This window comes from Drosophila subpulchrella, unplaced genomic scaffold (genome assembly GCF_014743375.2).
Source record: "Drosophila subpulchrella strain 33 F10 #4 breed RU33 unplaced genomic scaffold, RU_Dsub_v1.1 Primary Assembly Seq26, whole genome shotgun sequence".
In the NCBI taxonomy this organism is placed as follows: domain Eukaryota; kingdom Metazoa; phylum Arthropoda; class Insecta; order Diptera; family Drosophilidae; genus Drosophila; species Drosophila subpulchrella.
In genome coordinates, this window is record NW_023665556.1 from 1,398,371 (window position 1) to 1,417,693 (window position 19,323).

At 37.5% G+C, this 19,323-nt stretch overlaps 1 protein-coding gene and 1 pseudogene across 7 annotated transcripts in view; one reads left to right on the forward strand and one right to left on the reverse strand.

The window, feature by feature from the left end:
* Positions 1-19,323, reverse strand: part of LOC119559607 (transcription-associated protein 1) — a 518,267-nt gene that overhangs the window by 295,980 nt on the left and 202,964 nt on the right. For 6 of the 7 annotated variants that reach the window (XM_037872625.1, XM_037872623.1, XM_037872624.1 and 3 more), the window contains one exon: positions 5,176-6,568. The exons of the other annotated variant lie outside the window; for it this stretch is intronic. In XM_037872625.1, coding sequence (XP_037728553.1) covers positions 5,176-6,568 — 1,393 coding nt within the window. The remainder of the gene's footprint in view (positions 1-5,175; positions 6,569-19,323) is intronic. 7 annotated transcript variants of the gene reach the window in all.
* On the forward strand, positions 15,377-16,402 carry LOC119559608 (annotated as a pseudogene).

The following is a 19,323-nucleotide window of genomic DNA, read 5'->3' on the forward strand; positions in this document are numbered from 1 at the left end:
TTCAATCTCGCTTTGCTGCTTGCATATCTCCATTTCCCTTTAGTTTTTTTAGCTGAGTAATGGGTATCTTATAGTCGAGTTACTCGACTATAGCGTTCTTCCTTGTTTATAGTTGGTTCTCATATAAAAATAAATAATAAATAATGTAGGGGACAGGTGTCAGGCAAAGCCTTGAAACTATTTGTTTAAACATTTATTTTTATTTAAACATAGCAATTTGAGAATGCCAAAATTAGTTCGTAATTTGAAATTAGTTTTGTCCTTTAAAGAAATGTGTTGAAGCTTTTTAATATGTGCAAATTAAATATTTTTACAAAAGGATATCGGTAGGTATTATAAAGTATTTGTATTTAAACCAGTGGTCGGCACACACATACCATCACAAGTTTGCCTTGCATTAGTGTGAGTGTAAAAAACACGAAGTTGGCGCAGCCTGACGTTTCTCTGTTTTGCACTGGGACTCTTTGCCGCAGCAGCAAAAAAGCGCGCCGAAGCTGATAGAAAAAAGACCCGAAGACCCATGCCGAAGTCATACAAACATCTACGTTATACGTGAGCGAGCAGAGGATGCCCTTCAGTTCTGCAGCAGGGACGCGGTGACATGGCTCAAGGCAAAAAGCTTTTTGTTTTTTTTTTTGTGCCTAAAACGCTGTGCCGCTGTTGACGTTAGCAGAGCAGTCGGCGCAGCCGTAGAAGACTGCCCACGAAAACGATCGTGCAACAAAGAGAGGCAGATATTCGAATATTTCCCTCTTTTTCTTGTCTTATAATCTGCCTGCACTCCGCGCTCGCAGAGACAAATTTCGGCCGGTCCGTTATTTTTTTTTGCGACTCTCCGTTATGTTCGGCTAGCGACTAATATTTCGGCGGAAAAATTTTCGTGGAGCAGCGACATGTGAATGCCCTAATATTTTAGGAGCATTATTGTGTATCGAAAATAAAAATATATATAAATTATTTGATTATAGTAAAATTAAGTAATTTGGATTTACTTATAATGTTATGTTTACTTATTATACATTTTTATTACAATATATTTTTTTAGTATAATTATAGATAATTAGTCCGTTAAAATTGATTTCAATACTTAAAACATTAGTAGTATTAGTATTAACATTTTTAAAAAATTCGTATTGTATTTTTTCCTTAAGAAGTACAAATTATATAGTCGGATATATTTCGCCTTAGAAAGGGTATAAGTGCAGTGGCACGCGCCAACAGCGAAGAGAAAACAAAAGAAATCAAGTAAAGGGGTGAGAAGACTTGGTGCATTCTGTTTGAGTGATTGAAAGGGAAGCATCCATGTTAATTGTGCGCAGCAGAGTTACTTTAGTCGTCTCTTTAAGTTAATATAATAGAGTCAGGTAAGTGCTACGTTAAGTTTAAGATGTTGTGCATTGATCTTAGTTTAAAATACGTATATTTTGAAGGTATTCAATGGGTTCCGTTAGCCGAAAGTGGATGACGAAATGTTTTGTGCCAATAAAAATCCTGCAAAGGTTTAAACACAGCTATAAAAGGTAAATATACAAATAAACAAATAAAACGCATTTTTTAAACATATGTTTTTTCAGGAGCGTTGGACAAGGATTCAGAGGACCCGGACAAAGGTTTAAGAACGGCGATGACTAACGTTAAAAATAAGCTTACGAAGCAAAAAAACAGAAACAATAATTGTACAATTTTTGAAAATCTAAATAATACCATATAATTAATATGAATTAAAATGAAATTAAATATGTATGTATTTAAAATTCTATATTTTTATAATTGAAAACTCAAGGAAAAATTCTGATTTTCACAAGTGATTCACTTGGGACGTGTCCCTTGCAAGTGATTTCACAAGTGAAAACTCAAGGAAAAATTCTGATTTTCCCAAGTGATTCACTTGGGACGTGTCCCTTGCAAGTGATTTCACATGTGAAGACTCATGGAAACATTCTGATTTTCCCAAGTGATTTCACTTGGGACGTGTCACTTGCAAGTGATTTCACAAGTGAAAGCTCATGGAAAAATTCTGATTTTCACAAGTGATTCACTTGGGACGTGTCACCGGCACGTGACAGGCCATACGAAAAATGAGTATAAGGAACAAGTGAAATCCCGTAGGACTTCGAAAAATTTTCATTTGAATTTTCACTTGTGAAAATGCGGACATCCCATACAATTTTCTGTATGGAGCGTCACTTGTTCTTCACTTGTGCAAGAGGACATGTCCCACGTGATTCCCAAGGTGATTCACAAGTGAAACTTTTTTTTTGGAACTGAAGGGTGGGAAGAACACTTCCCTATGCTCACTAGATAGGCCGCTGCTGACCCCTGACTTAAACGAATCTCATTTTCCTCTGCCATGTTTGAAGATTTTGTTAAAGTGGAAATTAAATTTTGTTTTGATTATCAATATCTTTCTTCATGCCAAAAATTTTTCAAAGCGGACAAAATGTGTTAACCAAATGTGTTACATCTTTTTAAGATTTGTAAATGAAATATATTTAGCAAAAGGAAAATAGTGGGTACTATAAAGAATTTTTATAAAGACGAATCTCATTTCCCCCGTCATCTACAAATGCAAATATACACACACACGCACTAATATCTTGTTTTAAGTATTCTTGTTTCCATTAGTTTTCCAACTGGATTAGATTTATTCGCACATTTTCTTTGTTCATTTTACCGCCTTTTTAAACTTTCCGTTAAATAAAAAGCAACTATTAGCAGTAATGTAATTGGTTTAACAAATAAATGCCTTACTAATATTTGTGGTCTTTTGTTAGTATGCGGTCACACTTAACTGCTTGGCTATTTCCATATGACAGAGAGGAAGTCAGCATGAATTAGAGGCCATGACGTAACAACGGTCGAAGCGGAATAGGAAAAAATTGGGTGACTTGGTTAAGATAATTTCTTAATTTCAAAATAAAAAGTACGCAGTTACTTGCGGGTGTACCCTTAGATTATGAACAGCACACTTTAAAACCACTGGAAAAATTTGGTACAGAAGAAGGACAAAACAAAATCGCCTATTGTACCAATTTATACTTAGCAAGCGCCTTCGAATTATTTTCGATTTTATATTTTTTTTTGCTATTAATGTCAAGCCGTTTCTGCTGCAACTCTTAAAAGCATTATTTAAGACTTTTGAGTGCTAAGAGATTTTTGACCATTCCCCTAAGGAATTCGTGGATTATTTGACCTAAGTCGTTTATTTGTTTAAGACCTTTTTACCTTAGCAAACCACGGTGGCAATCGTATTATTTCACAGGTGAAATTATGATTGCACATTCAGACTGCATAAGGGCACATTATTGCCATGCTCCTTAGACCCTAACTTCAGCGAAAAATGTGATTCGTTAATTCTGCAGTTCAAGTAAACCAGAAATAGAGTTTATCATAACTTTAGCCAAGAACTGAATGTTCAATACAAAATGCTTTGTGTTACATAAATATCGGTTGACTCGTTCAAAAGTTCCTGTTACTTAAAGATTTTCGTCCGAATTAACTAAATTATTTATTGCTCGCGACAACCCTCAAATCAAACCTTTTGTGTTTGTTTGACGTAGTGTAGGGCATAGTGACAAACGATTTGTTTTTTGAATTTCAATTTTCCAAAAATATATATTTTTCAAAGGTTTAAATGCAGAAAGTTGCTGACATCTATTGAGCATATTCCTGTAAAAGTTTGATGGTGTATTTCTAGCGGAGTTTAATACTAAAACTATTGGCGTGAACCAATATTTGGTGTTCTCCAAAGTTTTTATCGACACTTCTGAAACCCTTATAAATTGAAAAGGTTTTTTTTTTAATTTTTGCTCAACCTTTTTAGTCAAAAAAATCTCACGAACATATTACGAGAATTCAATAATGTTATTTTAAATACATTGTCGGCACGATAAGAATAATCAACAACAATTATTTGGAATTTGTCCTTCCTTCTACCTGTTACATACTTTCCGACGAGGAATACAGCATCGAATTTATGTTTTGGGTGGCCGGTTTTTCACAAAACGCCATATATATTATTGTTTCGGATCATTAGACGAGTTGGTTTAGCCATGTCCTTCTGTCTGTATGAACGCGAAGATTAAGGAAACCATACCATTAAGGAAGTCAGGATTAAGTGCATAGGGATAGGGATGCCTGCGTTGCGCAACTTAATTTCAAACGTTGACCACGCCCTCTATTACGCCCATAAATCAATAACGAAATGGTATAGGCCCGTTGTTTAAGAAAATTAGCTTTTAAAAGGAAGAACGCTATAGTCGAGTGCTCCGTTACTCAGCTGAAGGAAGCGTAAGGGAGATGGATATATGCAAGCAGCAAAGCGACTTTTTCCCAGAACTTGAGGCGCCACCTAATTTATTACATTATTTAGTCATAACTTTTTAATGATTTGTCCCATTTAAACAACTTGTAGATACATAGAGTATGTAGGTATTGATTACCCATTTTCACTTTTATAAAATCTTAAAAGTTTTCGCCAGACAGATTTTAGAATAATGGGCGTGAGAGTGCAAACATTTTTTTACGACAATCGATAGGCATATTGACTAAACCAAAACTTTTCAAAAAAATGTTTAAAATGTTAACCTAGAATTTTATTTCTTGCATTTAAATTGTGACCGCCACAATTTGGGGCGGTTTGTGGGCGTTAGAATAGACGTGCCACTTTGATGTAACAAACGTATTTTCTAGATTCTGCATACTGGGATCCCAACTTTGTAGCTTTTATGGGTTTATGGGACATCAGCGTTCTTACGGAGGGCTTTGGGTGGTTTGTGGGCGTTAGAGTTGACGTGGCGCCCTTCTGAAGTAATCTTTTGATGCGCAAGAGTCTAGTGCTTAATCTCAACATTTTAGATTTTATAGACTCCGAGGTCACATACGGACTCTACGAATAACAGGTATAAAAATTTGTATTGCAGAGCGACATATTTTAAAATTTGAGTTTCAGCACACAAAACACTCAACGTAGCAATTTTTTTTGAGTAATAAATTAAAACTTATAAAATAAAACATAGCTCAACCAAATTGGTTTAGCGAAGCTGCCGATATTAATAAAAGTACGGAGAAATTTCCTAAATAAATACTTAAAAAAAAACGTGTCCATAGCAAAATTGGTTGTCCATTGGCTTTTGCTGTGTTTTTGATGTATACCATAATAAATTTTTAACTTACCAATTGTAAACAAACGCGGCTCTAAAGTTGTACAAAATGTATTGCCATCCATTAATCCAATTTGTGCATTTGCTGGTTGGTGCCTCAACAGATGTTTCTTCGGAGGTATTATGTCAGCGAGAACATCTTTATGTGGATCCATAACTTCAGAAACCGATTTTAACTGCATGGTTCCAATGTGTTTTAACAGTACCATAGATTCTTCTCTAATAATTCCGTTGGGACTTGTTATATGTCGCACTAATTCGTGAATAACTTCATAAGTGGCTTTGACTTGTAAATCTTTTAGCTCTTCATTGTTATAACATTCATTTATCGGGCTTAAGCAAATTTCCAACATGCTTTTTATATAGCTTTTTGTTATTTCGATAGCGCCGTTAGAAACATCTCCTTCCAAATCCATTAGGATAAACATAAAAGCTTTCAAAAAATTAAAAAGATTTTGAAAAAGGGCACGTAGAGACATATGTTTACATAAAAATTGAATAGCTTGGCAACCGCCTACTTTAGAATACCAAGGGCGGTCATAACATAAAGATATCATTTTTTCTGATAAATACTGTATGATAGGCAATTTACATGCTCTTTCTTTATTTCCCATTATATTTGTTGCAGTGTCAAGTATAATACCCATGCATGCTATCCCTGGTTTACATAATTCCTTTTCTTCATGTCCCATGCAAGAGGCTAATGCATCAATTAATACCATGGGGTCAACTCCATTCGTAGCTTGATATCCCTTCTGTGGAAAAGGTCCTGCCTGTTGTGCAATAGCTACCATGGTATAATGTCTTACAACAGCTGCCATTACTGGACACACAGAGTCACGCAAGTCCTTTGTTGCTGATGCAACTAGCATTCCTACAAGCGCAGTCTGATGAGTTAATCTAACAGTTTCATCTTCAACTTTGTGCTGAAATGTAGACCAATTCATAATTTTATTTTCAACAAAATCCACATGACTAAAAAGTTTTAGCAGTATATGTTTTTCATCATCCAAACTAATAAAAGCAGCTAAGAAACATCGAATTACTTCCCAGCTCTGTCGTCTATAAAACTGGTCTGTAGAGTTTGATCCCAGTGCTCTAAGTGCTGATTTAATGGCCTCATCAACAGGAAAATCAATTGGTATTTCATATTCTTGAAAATATGTTACAATTGAAATAGTTGGTTTTTCAGTCCGATAATAGGATAAAGTTTGTGGCTCGACCATCATCTTTCGATTCCCGCCTCCGAATTTTCCAAGAACGCGAAAAGCAACTAAAGCAGCATTGTCCTGATTTCTTAGGGTTTTCCACAAAGCTTGCATCAAAGCTGCTCTTACTGGTTGTATATGATCATATAAAAAGTCAGGCTGCAAATTATCAACGCAGAGCTCCAATGTTCGCAAACCCTAAAATAAAAAGGATATGATAAAAGTTAAAGTATTGCTTGTGTGTTTTGAAAGGAAAAACACTTTAGTCGAGTGCCTCGACTATCAGTTTACTCAGCTAAAGGAAGCAGAAGGAAAATTGTGATATACAAGCAGCAAAGTGAGATTTTAAAGCGACACCTACACGCGATTTTAATAAGCGGTAAATTCGATTTAGGCGTTATGGGCTTTTGTGGACGTTAAAGTTGCCGTGGCAAACTTTTTTTATGTATATAAAATTAAATGTATTTCAGTAAAGTCAATTTTTATACCAATAAAACTGTAGAAGCCACATTTTTGGGCGGTTTGTTGGCGCCACAATGGACACATAAGCGTTGCTCTGCGTTAACTTGCGCGGCGTACGAATCTAAATCTGAAATCCCAATTCTCTATCTTTAATAGTTTCCGAGATATCCACATTCATATTTACGAGTTTTTGAAGTTTGTGGGCGGCTTGTGGGCGTGGCACTTTTTTTTGGGTCAATCGATAGGTATTGATGAGAACAATACATTTCAGTTAAAATCTTTATTCTAGCATCAAAACTGTAGGAGCCACAGTTTTGAGCGGTTTGTAGGCGTTAGAGTGGGCGTGGCACTCTGCTGAAACAAACTTGCGCTGCACAGGAATCTCAGGAATCTTCATGCCTAATCCCAGTACTGTAGCTCTTATAGTTTCCGAGATCTCAGTGTTCATACGGACAGACAGACGGACGGACATGGCTAGATCGACTCGGCTAGTGATCCTGATCACAAATATATATATCTTTTATGGGGTCGGAAACGCTTCCTTCTGCCTGTTACATACTTTCCGACGAATCTAGTATACCCTTTTACTCTACGAGTAACGGGTATAATGATAGAAGCTTCCTGAAACAGCTGCTACTCCGGCTCGTGCCTCGCCTACTTTCGAACGCTCGGAGACGTTCTTACTAATACGCTCATATCTCCAAAACTAATTGTTGGATCGATTTAAAATTTTCAGAGAACATTCTTCAATATATGTTCATTCAAAAAATGAAAAAAATCGATTTTTTGAAAATCACAAGTGGATATAAGCCCTTAAACCAAATAATATGAGATTGCGCGGTCCTCAGTGGCAGCGTTGCCTTTAGTATATAATTTAAACCGAATTTAAAGGCAGGTTGCGCGGTTCTCAGTGGCAGCGCTGCCTTTAGTATATAATTCGGTTTACAACATATGTTTCTTATGTCTACGCTGCGAAATCGTAGCTACTGAGACGGAGCGTAATGTGCACATATATACTGTATGCAAGCGGTCAATGCATTGGACAAGTGCTGACTCGGCTTGATTGAACTCTAGGTGTTCTATTGTTATTCACCGTTTGAGGTTTCTGAGGTATGTGTTCTTGTTTTTACTCTTTGGCAATCTACACACTTTTTTATACATTTTTTTACCGATTGTATCATTTTTGGCCAAAAGTATAATTTCTTTACGCGTAATCCCTGTATGACCTCCTTCTATTGCGTTCATCTGGCTTTCGCATTTTTGTCCATGTGTGCCACTTTTTGTAAAATCACTGTTTTTATAATTGTTAAATGTTTATTGCCCTTACTTTTCAATTCATTTAAAGTGATATATTCGAAAATTTGTTCACTTAGTGACATCTGAAAGTTAATGATCTTGAAATTTCATTAAAATTTAAATCTTTAACTAAAAATTGTAAAGTAATTTATTTACCTCTTTTAAATAAACATTTAAAATTATTCATCTTTATTTTCAAAAATTTTGTTACGTCGTTATTGCTAACGACTTTATAGACGTTGGGCTTATAAATTGCGTGCTTATTAATTTTTTCATCTGCAGATGTCTTCTTTTTTTTTAAGGTAGCATAAAAGTTGGAACCAGCTCGATCGGATAACTATATCTTATAGCTCCCATAGCAATAATTTGAAAAAAAATGTTAAATTATATCTTTGATGTTTTTAACATATAACCTCCTACGCTTGGAAATACAATTTTTTAATTAGTTCTGAATTACGAATTTAATTTTATCATAATCGGACGACTGTATAATATAGCTGCCATAGGAACGATCGGGAAATTGGTGGGAAAACAATATGAATTATCTTATACTATTGGGAATATAATTTTGTGTGTTTTAACGATTTTCGGATTAAATTTAATAAAAATCGGACGACTCTAACATATAGCTGTCAAAGAAACAAACGGTCAGAGAAATAATAAAATATTTATTTTTACAAAAATTTTGCTTTGTTGATTTTGATCGTATTTTCTTTTACTCTGGGACATAGAATATTTTAACTTTTCAGCATTATGAATTTAATTTTACACAAATATCACTGAAGCTAGCAACAATCCTTAAAAGTTTAACATGGTATTACTAACATTGATTATTTCTTATAAGTGCAAGGGTATTAAAATTCCGGCTTGCCGAAGTTAACTTCCTTTCTTGTATTTCTTTAGAATATGGAAGAGATTTATATAGACGGTTCGACTATACCATCTTTTATTAATTTTTCGACCAGTCTGTTTATTTCGGGTTTTTCTGTCTCTGCATTTTTATAGTTTTTAATATATACTGGTGTTTTGTCTGCTAACCATAATTTTTGCTTGTAGAAATTATTACTTGAAATAGCTTCTGATTCTAGACCGAATATGTCACTGTATTCCGTACATAGTTCAGTAAGTTGTGATTTTACATGGTCTGGGAACGTTATTTTCCATAAAACTTCATTTATCCTATATGTTTTGTTGCTACTAAATGATTTTATTTCATAGTTATCCATTGATTTGAATTTAATTTTTGAATGAAGTCGAGAACTGCGTCACATGGTACAGGGAATTCATTACGAACTATTTGGAAGCCGTTACTGATTATGAAATAATCAAAGAATAAATCAAATGTACTTAGTCCAATTGATTGTATTGTTCCATGACCAATTCCTGTTATACTTGTTTTAAAATTTTGATTAATTTCGGAACATAAGTTATTGTCTTTTAAAATTGAAATGTTAGCTCCACTACCTACTAGTAATGTTAATGTTATGTTATTCTTTTGGTTCTGTATTTGTATAATGCTGCTGAGACTTAGATTTATATTGAAAATTTATATGGTTGGTTGCTAAGGGGGGTTTGGGTGTTTTCCAAGTTTCTTTGTGTTACTCGTACTTGATTGTTACTCTTATTACCTCTATTAGAGCCGCCTCTGTTCGAGCCACCTCTATTATTGTTACGACCTCTATAATTACCACGACCGCGGTTTCTGAGTGGTAATATATGATTGAATTTGGGTGTTCTGTTATTGTCTGTCTCTGTCTTAATTAATGTAGCTATTGCTTCGTCCATATTGTTAAACAGACGAGAACGCATAACTTTCTTGACATCTTCATTTTTGCAGTATTCTTTATTGCAGCTACAAATTGTTTGGTGCTTAATGCCTTTGCTTGCTCAAGAACAAATTCTTGATTAATACATGCTCCTTCTAGAGACTTAACTAATTTTTCTAGTTCTTGTGTGCATGCGTAAGGTGTCTTGTTTCTCTGCGACAGATTCAGATATATTGGGTTCTCCAGGTCAACGCCTCTTGAATGCCTCAACCGGCCCTTTCTGGCTGGTTGTCTGACACTCGGGATTTCGGTCCGTTGCTGATTCGGGTTCACGGTTCCTCGTCCCAGGACTCTATTGTTCGTATCTGACGGACCCGCCGGGTGACAAAGTATGAGACAAGCCGCCTTGACTTAGCCGTATGATGCCCTCTGGACGTCAGCTAACTGTGTCTCAATTGGGAGATTCCTGATGTCCCAATCCCGAACGTCTTGCTCCGTGTAGGCTTCACGTGCTGCTGGTTGACTTGGTTCTTTGACTTTGATATCTGACTGATCTTGATGGATTGACTCCTCGTGATCAACTGATCCAGCTCCCAGAGCACTGCGGGCATCAGGGAACCGTTATTTCTCTTTTACGCACGGCCCGCTGGTATTCTCCACTCCAGTCCCAAAGTCTGTGGTTTCTCCTGAAGCATATGGCACACGCAGGCGCCCGTTCCGCTGCTGAGATTCCCCTTTGCACACGGCACCCCAGCTCTGCCTTCGATGTCTCCATTTACTCACTCTCCAAACTCTCATTCTCCAAACTCTCATTCTTCAAACTCTCGTTTTCCAAACGCGCTTTCTTCAACTTCTCTTTCTCCATACTCTCCTTCTCTAAACTCACTTTCTCCACCTTTTTCCCTCGAAACTCTCATTCTCCAAATTCTCATCTTCGCCACGCCGTTACTGCAATTTGTGGGGACTCCTCTGAATGCATTGAGCGAGTGTTTTTTTAGCGAAAATATTTAGGATAAGTCCAATGTCGTAGGCCACATAATTTAATATGTGGGCAACCATCGGTTTTTGTATTCTTACCTATACCTGTAGGTTATGGAACACAAGTTTGTATGGGACTTTTACTCAAGAGGACCCAATTGGAAAACTAGGAATGGCTTGTAGAAATTTCACAAAGTTCAATTTTGTGTTCCTGTGGTATTTTTAATTTTTGTTTCCGGCCCACAGTCTTGGTTTATGCTAGCGTCGCTCTCACTGCTAAATGCTCTAGTTATAAGAAAAATTCATTTTGTATAGTAAAATCAGTTTAACATTGACAATTTAACTGTAAATAACTTTACCAGTAAAAACTTCACTGTATATAAAAATTTATTTTTATACCCTTGCAGAGGGTATAATGATTTCAGTCAGAAGTTTGCAACGCAGTGAAGGAGACGTATCCGACCCCATAAAGTATATATATTCTTGATCAGCATGACTAGACGAGTCGATCTAGCAGTGTCCGTCTGTCCGTCTGTCCGTCCGTTTCTACGCAAACTAGTCTCTCAGTTTTAAAGCTATCGGGCTGAAACTTTGCCAAAAGTCTTATATCTTTTGCAGGTAGTATATAAGTCGGAACCAGCCGAATCGGACAACTATATCTTATAGCTCCCATAGGAGTAATCGGAAAAAAAAATTTTAAAAAATGTCATAGGAACGTTCGGAAAATTGATGGGAAAAAAATATGAAACAAATTATAGCTTTGGTGTTTTTAACATATAACCTCCTACGCTTGGAAATAAAATTTTTTATTTAGTTCCGAATTTCGAATTTAATTTTATCAAAATCAGACGACTATATCATATAGCTGCCAAAGGATCGATCGGAAAGTTGGTGGGAAAATAATATGAAACAAATTATAGCTTCGGTGTTTTTTGACATATTATCTTATACTATTGGGGATATCATTTTTTGTATTCTTAAATTTAATATTTATAGCTGCAAGGGTATACAAACTTCGGCAAGACGAAGTTAACTTCCTTTCTTGTTTATTTTTTTTACCGGGCCACAGTTTTGGTTTATCGAAACCTTCTGATTAAAGTCCACTTTTGCTGCTAGCGTCGCTCTCACTGCTAAAAGCCCTAGTTATAAGAAAAATTCATTTTGTATAGTAAAATCAGTTTAACATTGACAATTTAACTGTAAGTAACTTTACCAGTAAAAACTTCACCGTATATAAAAATTAATTTCTATACCCTTGCCGTTGACGTAAAATTGCTTGATTATTTCTGTGCTTTGAATAAGAGTTATTAAGACCGGCGAGTTCGATAGATATTTCGCGCGTATTCGATTTCTTGGGAAGTCCTTTTCACAGCGAAGTCACTTTCAATCTTTTCTGGGGACAGCTGCCAGTACGTACGCTTGCAGGGAAAACATAGTCGAGTTTGTTGCTCAAGTTTATAATTGCTTTATATGATCTGTGCAATACGAAGTGTATCCTCTTACTTGGCAGTTGTATTTACTTGTAAGGTGCGTTTTTGCCAGCAGCATTTCGTCTTAGTGGTTTTCAATGATGAATTGAGTTATTTCAAGTTTGTGCCGTGAAACGCCGTTGGCATTCCATATTATTCGAAGGCAAGACATTAGTGTTGGGTAAATAATGCATATTTGGGTGAACATGTTCACTTGTTCTTTTTTTTTAATGAGTCAACTCACTCATTTTGCTCAGTTGATCACTTTTTTACTTCATCACCTGTTCACTTGTTAACTTGTTGTACAGCTTATTGTTGTCTTGCAATACTTGCACTTGGCCTGCTGGTCTTCTAGGTTCTCAAAATGACTTAAAATTTGGAATACTTTCTAGAGAATTTCAAACCAAATATATGGAAAGATGAGCTCTCTCTGAGATAGCAGTGAATACAACTGATAGGATGTGGGACCGTAAGCAAAAATTTAGAAAAAACAAGAAAGAACGCTATAGTCGAGTGCCTCGACTATCAGATACCCGTTACTCAGCTAAAGGGACCAAAGGGAAATGGAGATAAGCAAGCAGCAAAGCAAGACTGAAATGCGCCACCTACCGGCGGTAGACAGATTTAAGCGTTATGGGCGCTAGGGTGGGCGTGGCAAATTTTTTTTGGGTCAATCGATAGGTATTGACGAGACCAATACAGTTCAGTTAAAATTTTGTATCTAGCATGAAAATTGTGGGCGCCACAGGCTTGGGCGGTTTGTGGGCATTAGAGTGGGCGTGGCATATTCGCGTAACAAAATTGCGCTGCGTACAAATCTACGGAATCTAAATCTGAAATCCCGATTCTCTATCTTTGATAGTTTCCGAGATATCCACGTTCATATTTACGATTTTTTGAAGTTTGGGGGCGGTTTGTGGGCGATAAAGTGGGCGTGGAAAACTTTTTTTTAGGTCAATCGATAGGTATTGATGAGAACAATACATTTCAGTTAAAAGTTTTATTCTAGCATCAAAACTGTAGGAGCCACAGTTTTGGGCGGTTTGTTGGCGTAAAAGTGGGCGTGGCACTCTACTGAAACAAACTTGCGCTGCGTAAGAAGCTCAGGAATCTGCACGCCAAATCTCAATAGCCTAGCTCTCATAGTTTCCAAGATCTCAGCGTTCATCCGGACACACGGACAGACGGACAGACGGACATGGCTAGATCGACTCGGCTAGTGATCCTGATCAAGAATATATATACTTTATGGGGTCGGAAACGCTTCCTTCTGCTTGTTACATACTTTCCGACGAATCCAGTATACCCTTTTACTCTACGAGTAACGGGTATAAACATAGTTATGCCAAATTGAACAACCGAAAAAAATAGAGCAAAACTAAGCAAGTGAACAAAAAAGAGCAAGAGAGCAAAAGTAAGCCAAACTAAGCAGGTGAGCAAACAAGAGCAAGAGAATCAAACTGAGCAAGTATAAAAAGGAGAAAAAAAAGGAAGGAGCATGTTCACTCAATCAGTTTAGTGAACAACTCTTTTTTGTTCACTCATGAGCAACCTAACACTACAAGACATAGATTATTTAGATTGTTGGGATGCAAACATCTATATAAGAATGTTTTGATTTTCCATAGGGTTTTGCGTTGCTGTTTTCATGAAGGACATAAAGTCCATCATACTTTGTTGTAAGGTTAACAAAACGGCTTCGATATTATTTTGTATTTGTCCTATTGCTTGCTGAGAGGCTATTATATTTGGCTCAGCGCATCGATATTGTGGGATCAACGTAGGATTTTCTAGTCCTTTTTCAGGGCAGTGGCGTATGCCATTCCCACATATGTGTTTTGAGGGCCAAATGAAGGTCTGGCTGCTTTCCCAAAGAAAATGTCAGGTGTGGTTTGAGATTGCACGTACTCATTTTGTGTATTCTGCTCGTTAAAGCCGATTCTTCAGCTCCTCGTTTTTCTCGTTTTCGGGTCTTCTTTGCTTGCAGGGCATGTGGAAGCCTCACAAGCTACGCAGACTGAACGAAATCCGCTGTTGTTTTTAGTGTATCCATATTTCTGGCAGTTTGTGCGCCTATGCGGTTCTTCAACAGTAATCCTTCAAACAGAAATTGCCATTTATAGATCGGATGTTCTTCGTTTTTCTTCAAGACTCTGCTCTCTGGCTCCAATTTGACCTGTAAGAATGGTTGCGGCTTTTTATTTCTGTTGATTATACTTATAGTATTTTTTTGGAGAAAAAGTCTTTACTATATCAGTGGTAGATACGTCGTGCTCTATGCCCTCTAACACTACTTGCAAGCCCCTGCCCTTGAAGTAACATAAAAATTGTTATTCCCGACCAGCGCAACGATTTACTTTACTAGGGCATTCGAGTTATCTTACCTCATGTAAATTTGTGGTGGCTTTTGATTTTTTTGGACCGCTTCCCCGCTTTGGACCGCTTGAATACTTTCAGCATCCGACAATAGGGTGAATTTGTTGTTATTAGATTCCCCTAATTGTTTAACGCCTTTATTGGCAGTTTATTTTCGGTTTATTTCCGACCATTTTATTTTGTGGGCTAAGTTTTCGCTTGATTTGGATGTAACGATCCAGGCCAGTCTGTATAACCGGATCCGCTTGTTGTGTTTTGTTAATGCCGATATTGTCCCTCGTACTTACAATTGGTTTTGTGTCTTTAATCGGCGCTGTAGAAGTTGACAAAGCTTCTGAAATCGAGCTGGTGGCGACGGTAACCGTTGATGTTGTTGTTGCAGTTGCTGCGGTTGCAGAAATTAATGAGGTCACTGCGCTCTTGGCTGGTAAGCTGTGACACGAAACTGGTGGTGGTGTTCTACACTGCAAGCTCCATGCTTTCTCCACCACAACTCCCACTGGGTGAGGCGGGATGTAGAACAAGACCACGCTTTTTCACTGTCAGTGGTCAGAACTCCTGAGTTGCTCCTTAAATACCTTTATTCTACTTCTATATCACGGGTTGAGACTTATGAAAGACAACCAATTCCCTGGTTTACGGAGACTCTGCGCTTGTACTTGATTGCCCTCATCCTGAATTCTTTGAACCTGTGCACGGTAACGGGCCTGAGGATGCTTAGCTTGGCCGATGCCGGGATCAACATCCTACTGCTCTACAAGATCAGGCACCGCCTCCTAGCCGGCTCGGAGGAAACTGGTATACCGCCCATGGGGCGATAACGATGTCCGTTCTCCCGCCACTCTACTTCTTCACCCACCTGTACTACACAGGCACTCTGTCGTTGACCATGTTGCTCCTGTTCTGCAACTATTGGCAGCAGAAGGCTTATCTGCCGGTCTTTGTGTGCTAATGTGCCAGACGAACATAGTGTGGGTTTGCATGGCCATCGGGATGACAGTGACGGACACGCTAGTCCACTAATGCATCCGCACTTGGGTCGATCCTAAGGACAAAATCCGATTGATGGGCAAAGAGTGGTGGAGGCAACTCTTCAGCAGTCCCCAATTGCTGTGCAACTGCTACCTGAGCATTTTGGCCAAATGCAGCTTCTACGCTTCGATCATTCTGCCCTTCGTAAAATTCCTGTTCATTAATGGCTCTATTGTGGTGGGCTTTGGAATATATAACACCATATGCCAGTAACGTTCGGCAGCGGACCTAATTCGTTGGCGATGCTGCTAATACTGGTTTTGATACACCTGATAACCGAGGTGCATCCATATCTGCTGGCCGACAACAGACATTATACCTTTTACTTTTGGAGACGACTTTACGGACGATTCTGGTGGTTTCGTGTAACTGCTCTCCACTTGCGTGCTCTTCTGCGGACTGCGTCACATGCCGGACAGCTTCAAGTTGATGTTTCCAGTCAGTCTTTTCCTGGTGCTGTGCTTCCAGCGCCTTAGAGCTGCGCTACTTTCTGGTGCCCTACATCCTCTTCCGGCTGAACACGCAGCACACTCGCAAGGGCTACGCCGAGTGGCTGGGGAACTAGGCTTCTTAATGTGACCACATTTTATGTGTACTTCACCAATGAGTTCTACAGGCAAAATTACCGCGCTCCTTAAAGAATAATTTGGTAGTTTCCTTTTGAACTTAAAACCTAGATCAGAAGTCATTTACGTCTTCGACACTTAAATAAAATTTTTTGATGGCCGCTCATTAAGCTAAGTTTCATTAGTGGCACTTTTTGCTTATAATAATTTGTCACTTTTTTAATTCATAGCACTTTTTATTTCTTATAAATTATTTTTTGGTGTTCTTCTCCGGAGCTCGCGCAAAACACGACCGCTCTCTCCGGCAATTGGCGGATCGATATGCGTCGCATTTTGAACGAAATGGTCTCGAAAAACGAGTGAAATGTGAGCCGGTGCATTCGTGATGCAAAAACTAAGAGTTTCCCGTAATTCTAGTCGTTTTAGACGCTTAATTAATATTCCTTATTAACAGTTTGGCCAGTGAACCCCACCAAGAAAGCGTAACAACAAATTCACCTTTCTTTTTGGCCACAGTTGTATACGCAGTTCAGTTGTCGTTTTGCAAGCGTGAAGTGTGGACGCCAGGAAACACATATAAAGAACAATATAACTTGAACTGCTTTAAATAATAATACCACTTGAGCACCAGGTACCAGGTTGATGTAGGTATTGAACAATTTAAGTTAGGTATACCTTTTTATACCCTTGCAGAGCGTATAATGATTTCAGTCAGAAGTTTGCAATGCATTGAACGCCCCAAAAATTATATATTTTCTGGATAAGCATCACTAGACGAGTCGATTTAGCCATGTCCGTCTGTCCGTCCGTTTATCCGTTTCTAAGCAAACTACTTGTCTCTCAGTTTAAAAGCTATCGAGATGAAACCTTTCCAAAAGTCTTATTTTTATTACAGGTAGTACATAAGTCGAAACGAGCTGGATCAGAAACTGTATCCTAAAGCCCCCATAGGAATGACACAATTTTTTTTAATGTACAACAATTATAACTTCGGTTTTTTTTGACATACTTACATCTTGTTCCGGAATTTCGGTTTTTCATGTTTAGGCTTAGGTTGTCTTCTGTCATACTTGAGCGTTTGGCAAGTATTACATGAACTAATTATTTGCGTGATCTTTTGCTTCATATAGGAAAAGTAAATGGTTCTTTTAAGGTAGCTTAAAGTTTCTTCTATTCCACGATGATTACTCTTCTGATGGTAGTCCCTAAATACCGTCTCTTGTTCTCTTTTAGATGTAATGTCCGTTAAAAGAGATTTACACCTGACCAATTTGTGATCCTTAAAGTTTTGGACGTAAGCTTTTTTTATCAATTCAAAATTTGTGTCAGGTGCTAGGATTGCATTCTCTTTGGAACGTCGCCGGGGCGTTGGTGCCCCCCTTGTGCCGCAAAGGCAGTCTTGGGTTAATTTCTGGGTTCCATCTCGATTTTATGGTCAGATCTAGGGCCGTGAAATATTTTACTCTACCAATCCTATCGAGGACGTCATTAATATTAGGCATGGGATATTGTTTTCTGAAATAGACCACTATTCTCCATTTATTTGGTCATATAGTCTATGTACGGACAATTGTTTCTGTGGTACATTGTATAGTTTCTGTCATCAATGTGTCTTCGTCTTTTCTGTTCCATTTTTAACCAAATTGCATTGGTCAGCATACATTAATTTGACAATGGTATGCGACAGTTTCAGAACAAGCTTCAATTCTTTACAACAATAAAAGCTTTAGAAGCTCAAATGGTTAACTTCTGGCCGTTGTTGTATAAGATTTTATTATTAGATTTAATTTATTAGATTTAATTATTGAATTATTAATACAATTTCAAAAAATAAAAGACTGATTTAAAAAAAATTTGATCAATCTTTAAACTTATTTAAAAACAAGAAAGGAAGTTAACTTCGGCAAGCCGAAGTTTGTATACCCATGCAGTTATAATTATTAAATAAAACAAGGAAGAACGCTATAGTCGAGTGCCTCCAAAGGGAAATGGAGGTAAGCAAGCAGCAAAGCGAGATTGAAATGCGCCACCTACCGGCGGTACACAGATTTAAGCGTTATGGGAGTTAGGGTGGGCGTGGGTCAATCGATAGGTACTGACAAGACCAATACAATTAAATTAAAATTTTGTATCTAGCATTAAAATTGTGGGCGCCACAGGCTTGGGCGGCTTGTGGGCGATAGGGTGGGCGTGGCATATTCGCGTACCAAACTTGCACTGCGCACAAGGCTACGGAATCTTAATCTGAGATCCCAATTCTCCATCTTGATCAAGAATATATATACTTTATGGGGTCGGAAACGCTTCCTTCTGCCTGTTACATACTTTCCGACGAATCTAGTATACCCTTTTACTCTACGAGTAACGGGTATAAAAATACAAAAAATGTATAGTATAAGATAATCTGGGTATTCCCTAAACTGTTGAATTGCTGAATTGTTAAAAATTCAACAGAAAATTTCAGCAATTAAGGGAACGACCCTAAAAGTTCCCTGTTGAATTTTCAATTTTAAGATGTCAGCTGTTTGTCAGATTGTCAAATTGTCAGACATGTGTTTACCAAAGATTATGTTTAAAATTAAGGAAAATGCTGAAAATAAGCCAAAAACTAAACAATTATAACTGCTAACACCGCCTCCTATCAGATATCCTTTACTTGCATATTTTATACGATTGCAATTCCTACATGTTTACAAGTGACCAGAGTTATCCTCTTACTTTTAGTCGAGAACAGCGACAACTCTAGTTTTCAGCAATTCAACAAAATTTTCAACAGGCCCGAGGCTGTTGAATTGCTAAAATTTCTGACAGTTGACTTTGTATGGAACAGCTGATTAACAGCTGATCAAAATTCAACAATTCAGCAATTCAACAGTTTAGGGAATACCCTGAACATGTTAAAAAACACCGAAGCTATAATTTGTTTCATATTATTTTCCCACCAATTTTCCGATCGTTCCTATGGCAGCTATATTATATAGGCGTCCGATTTTGATTAAATTAAATTC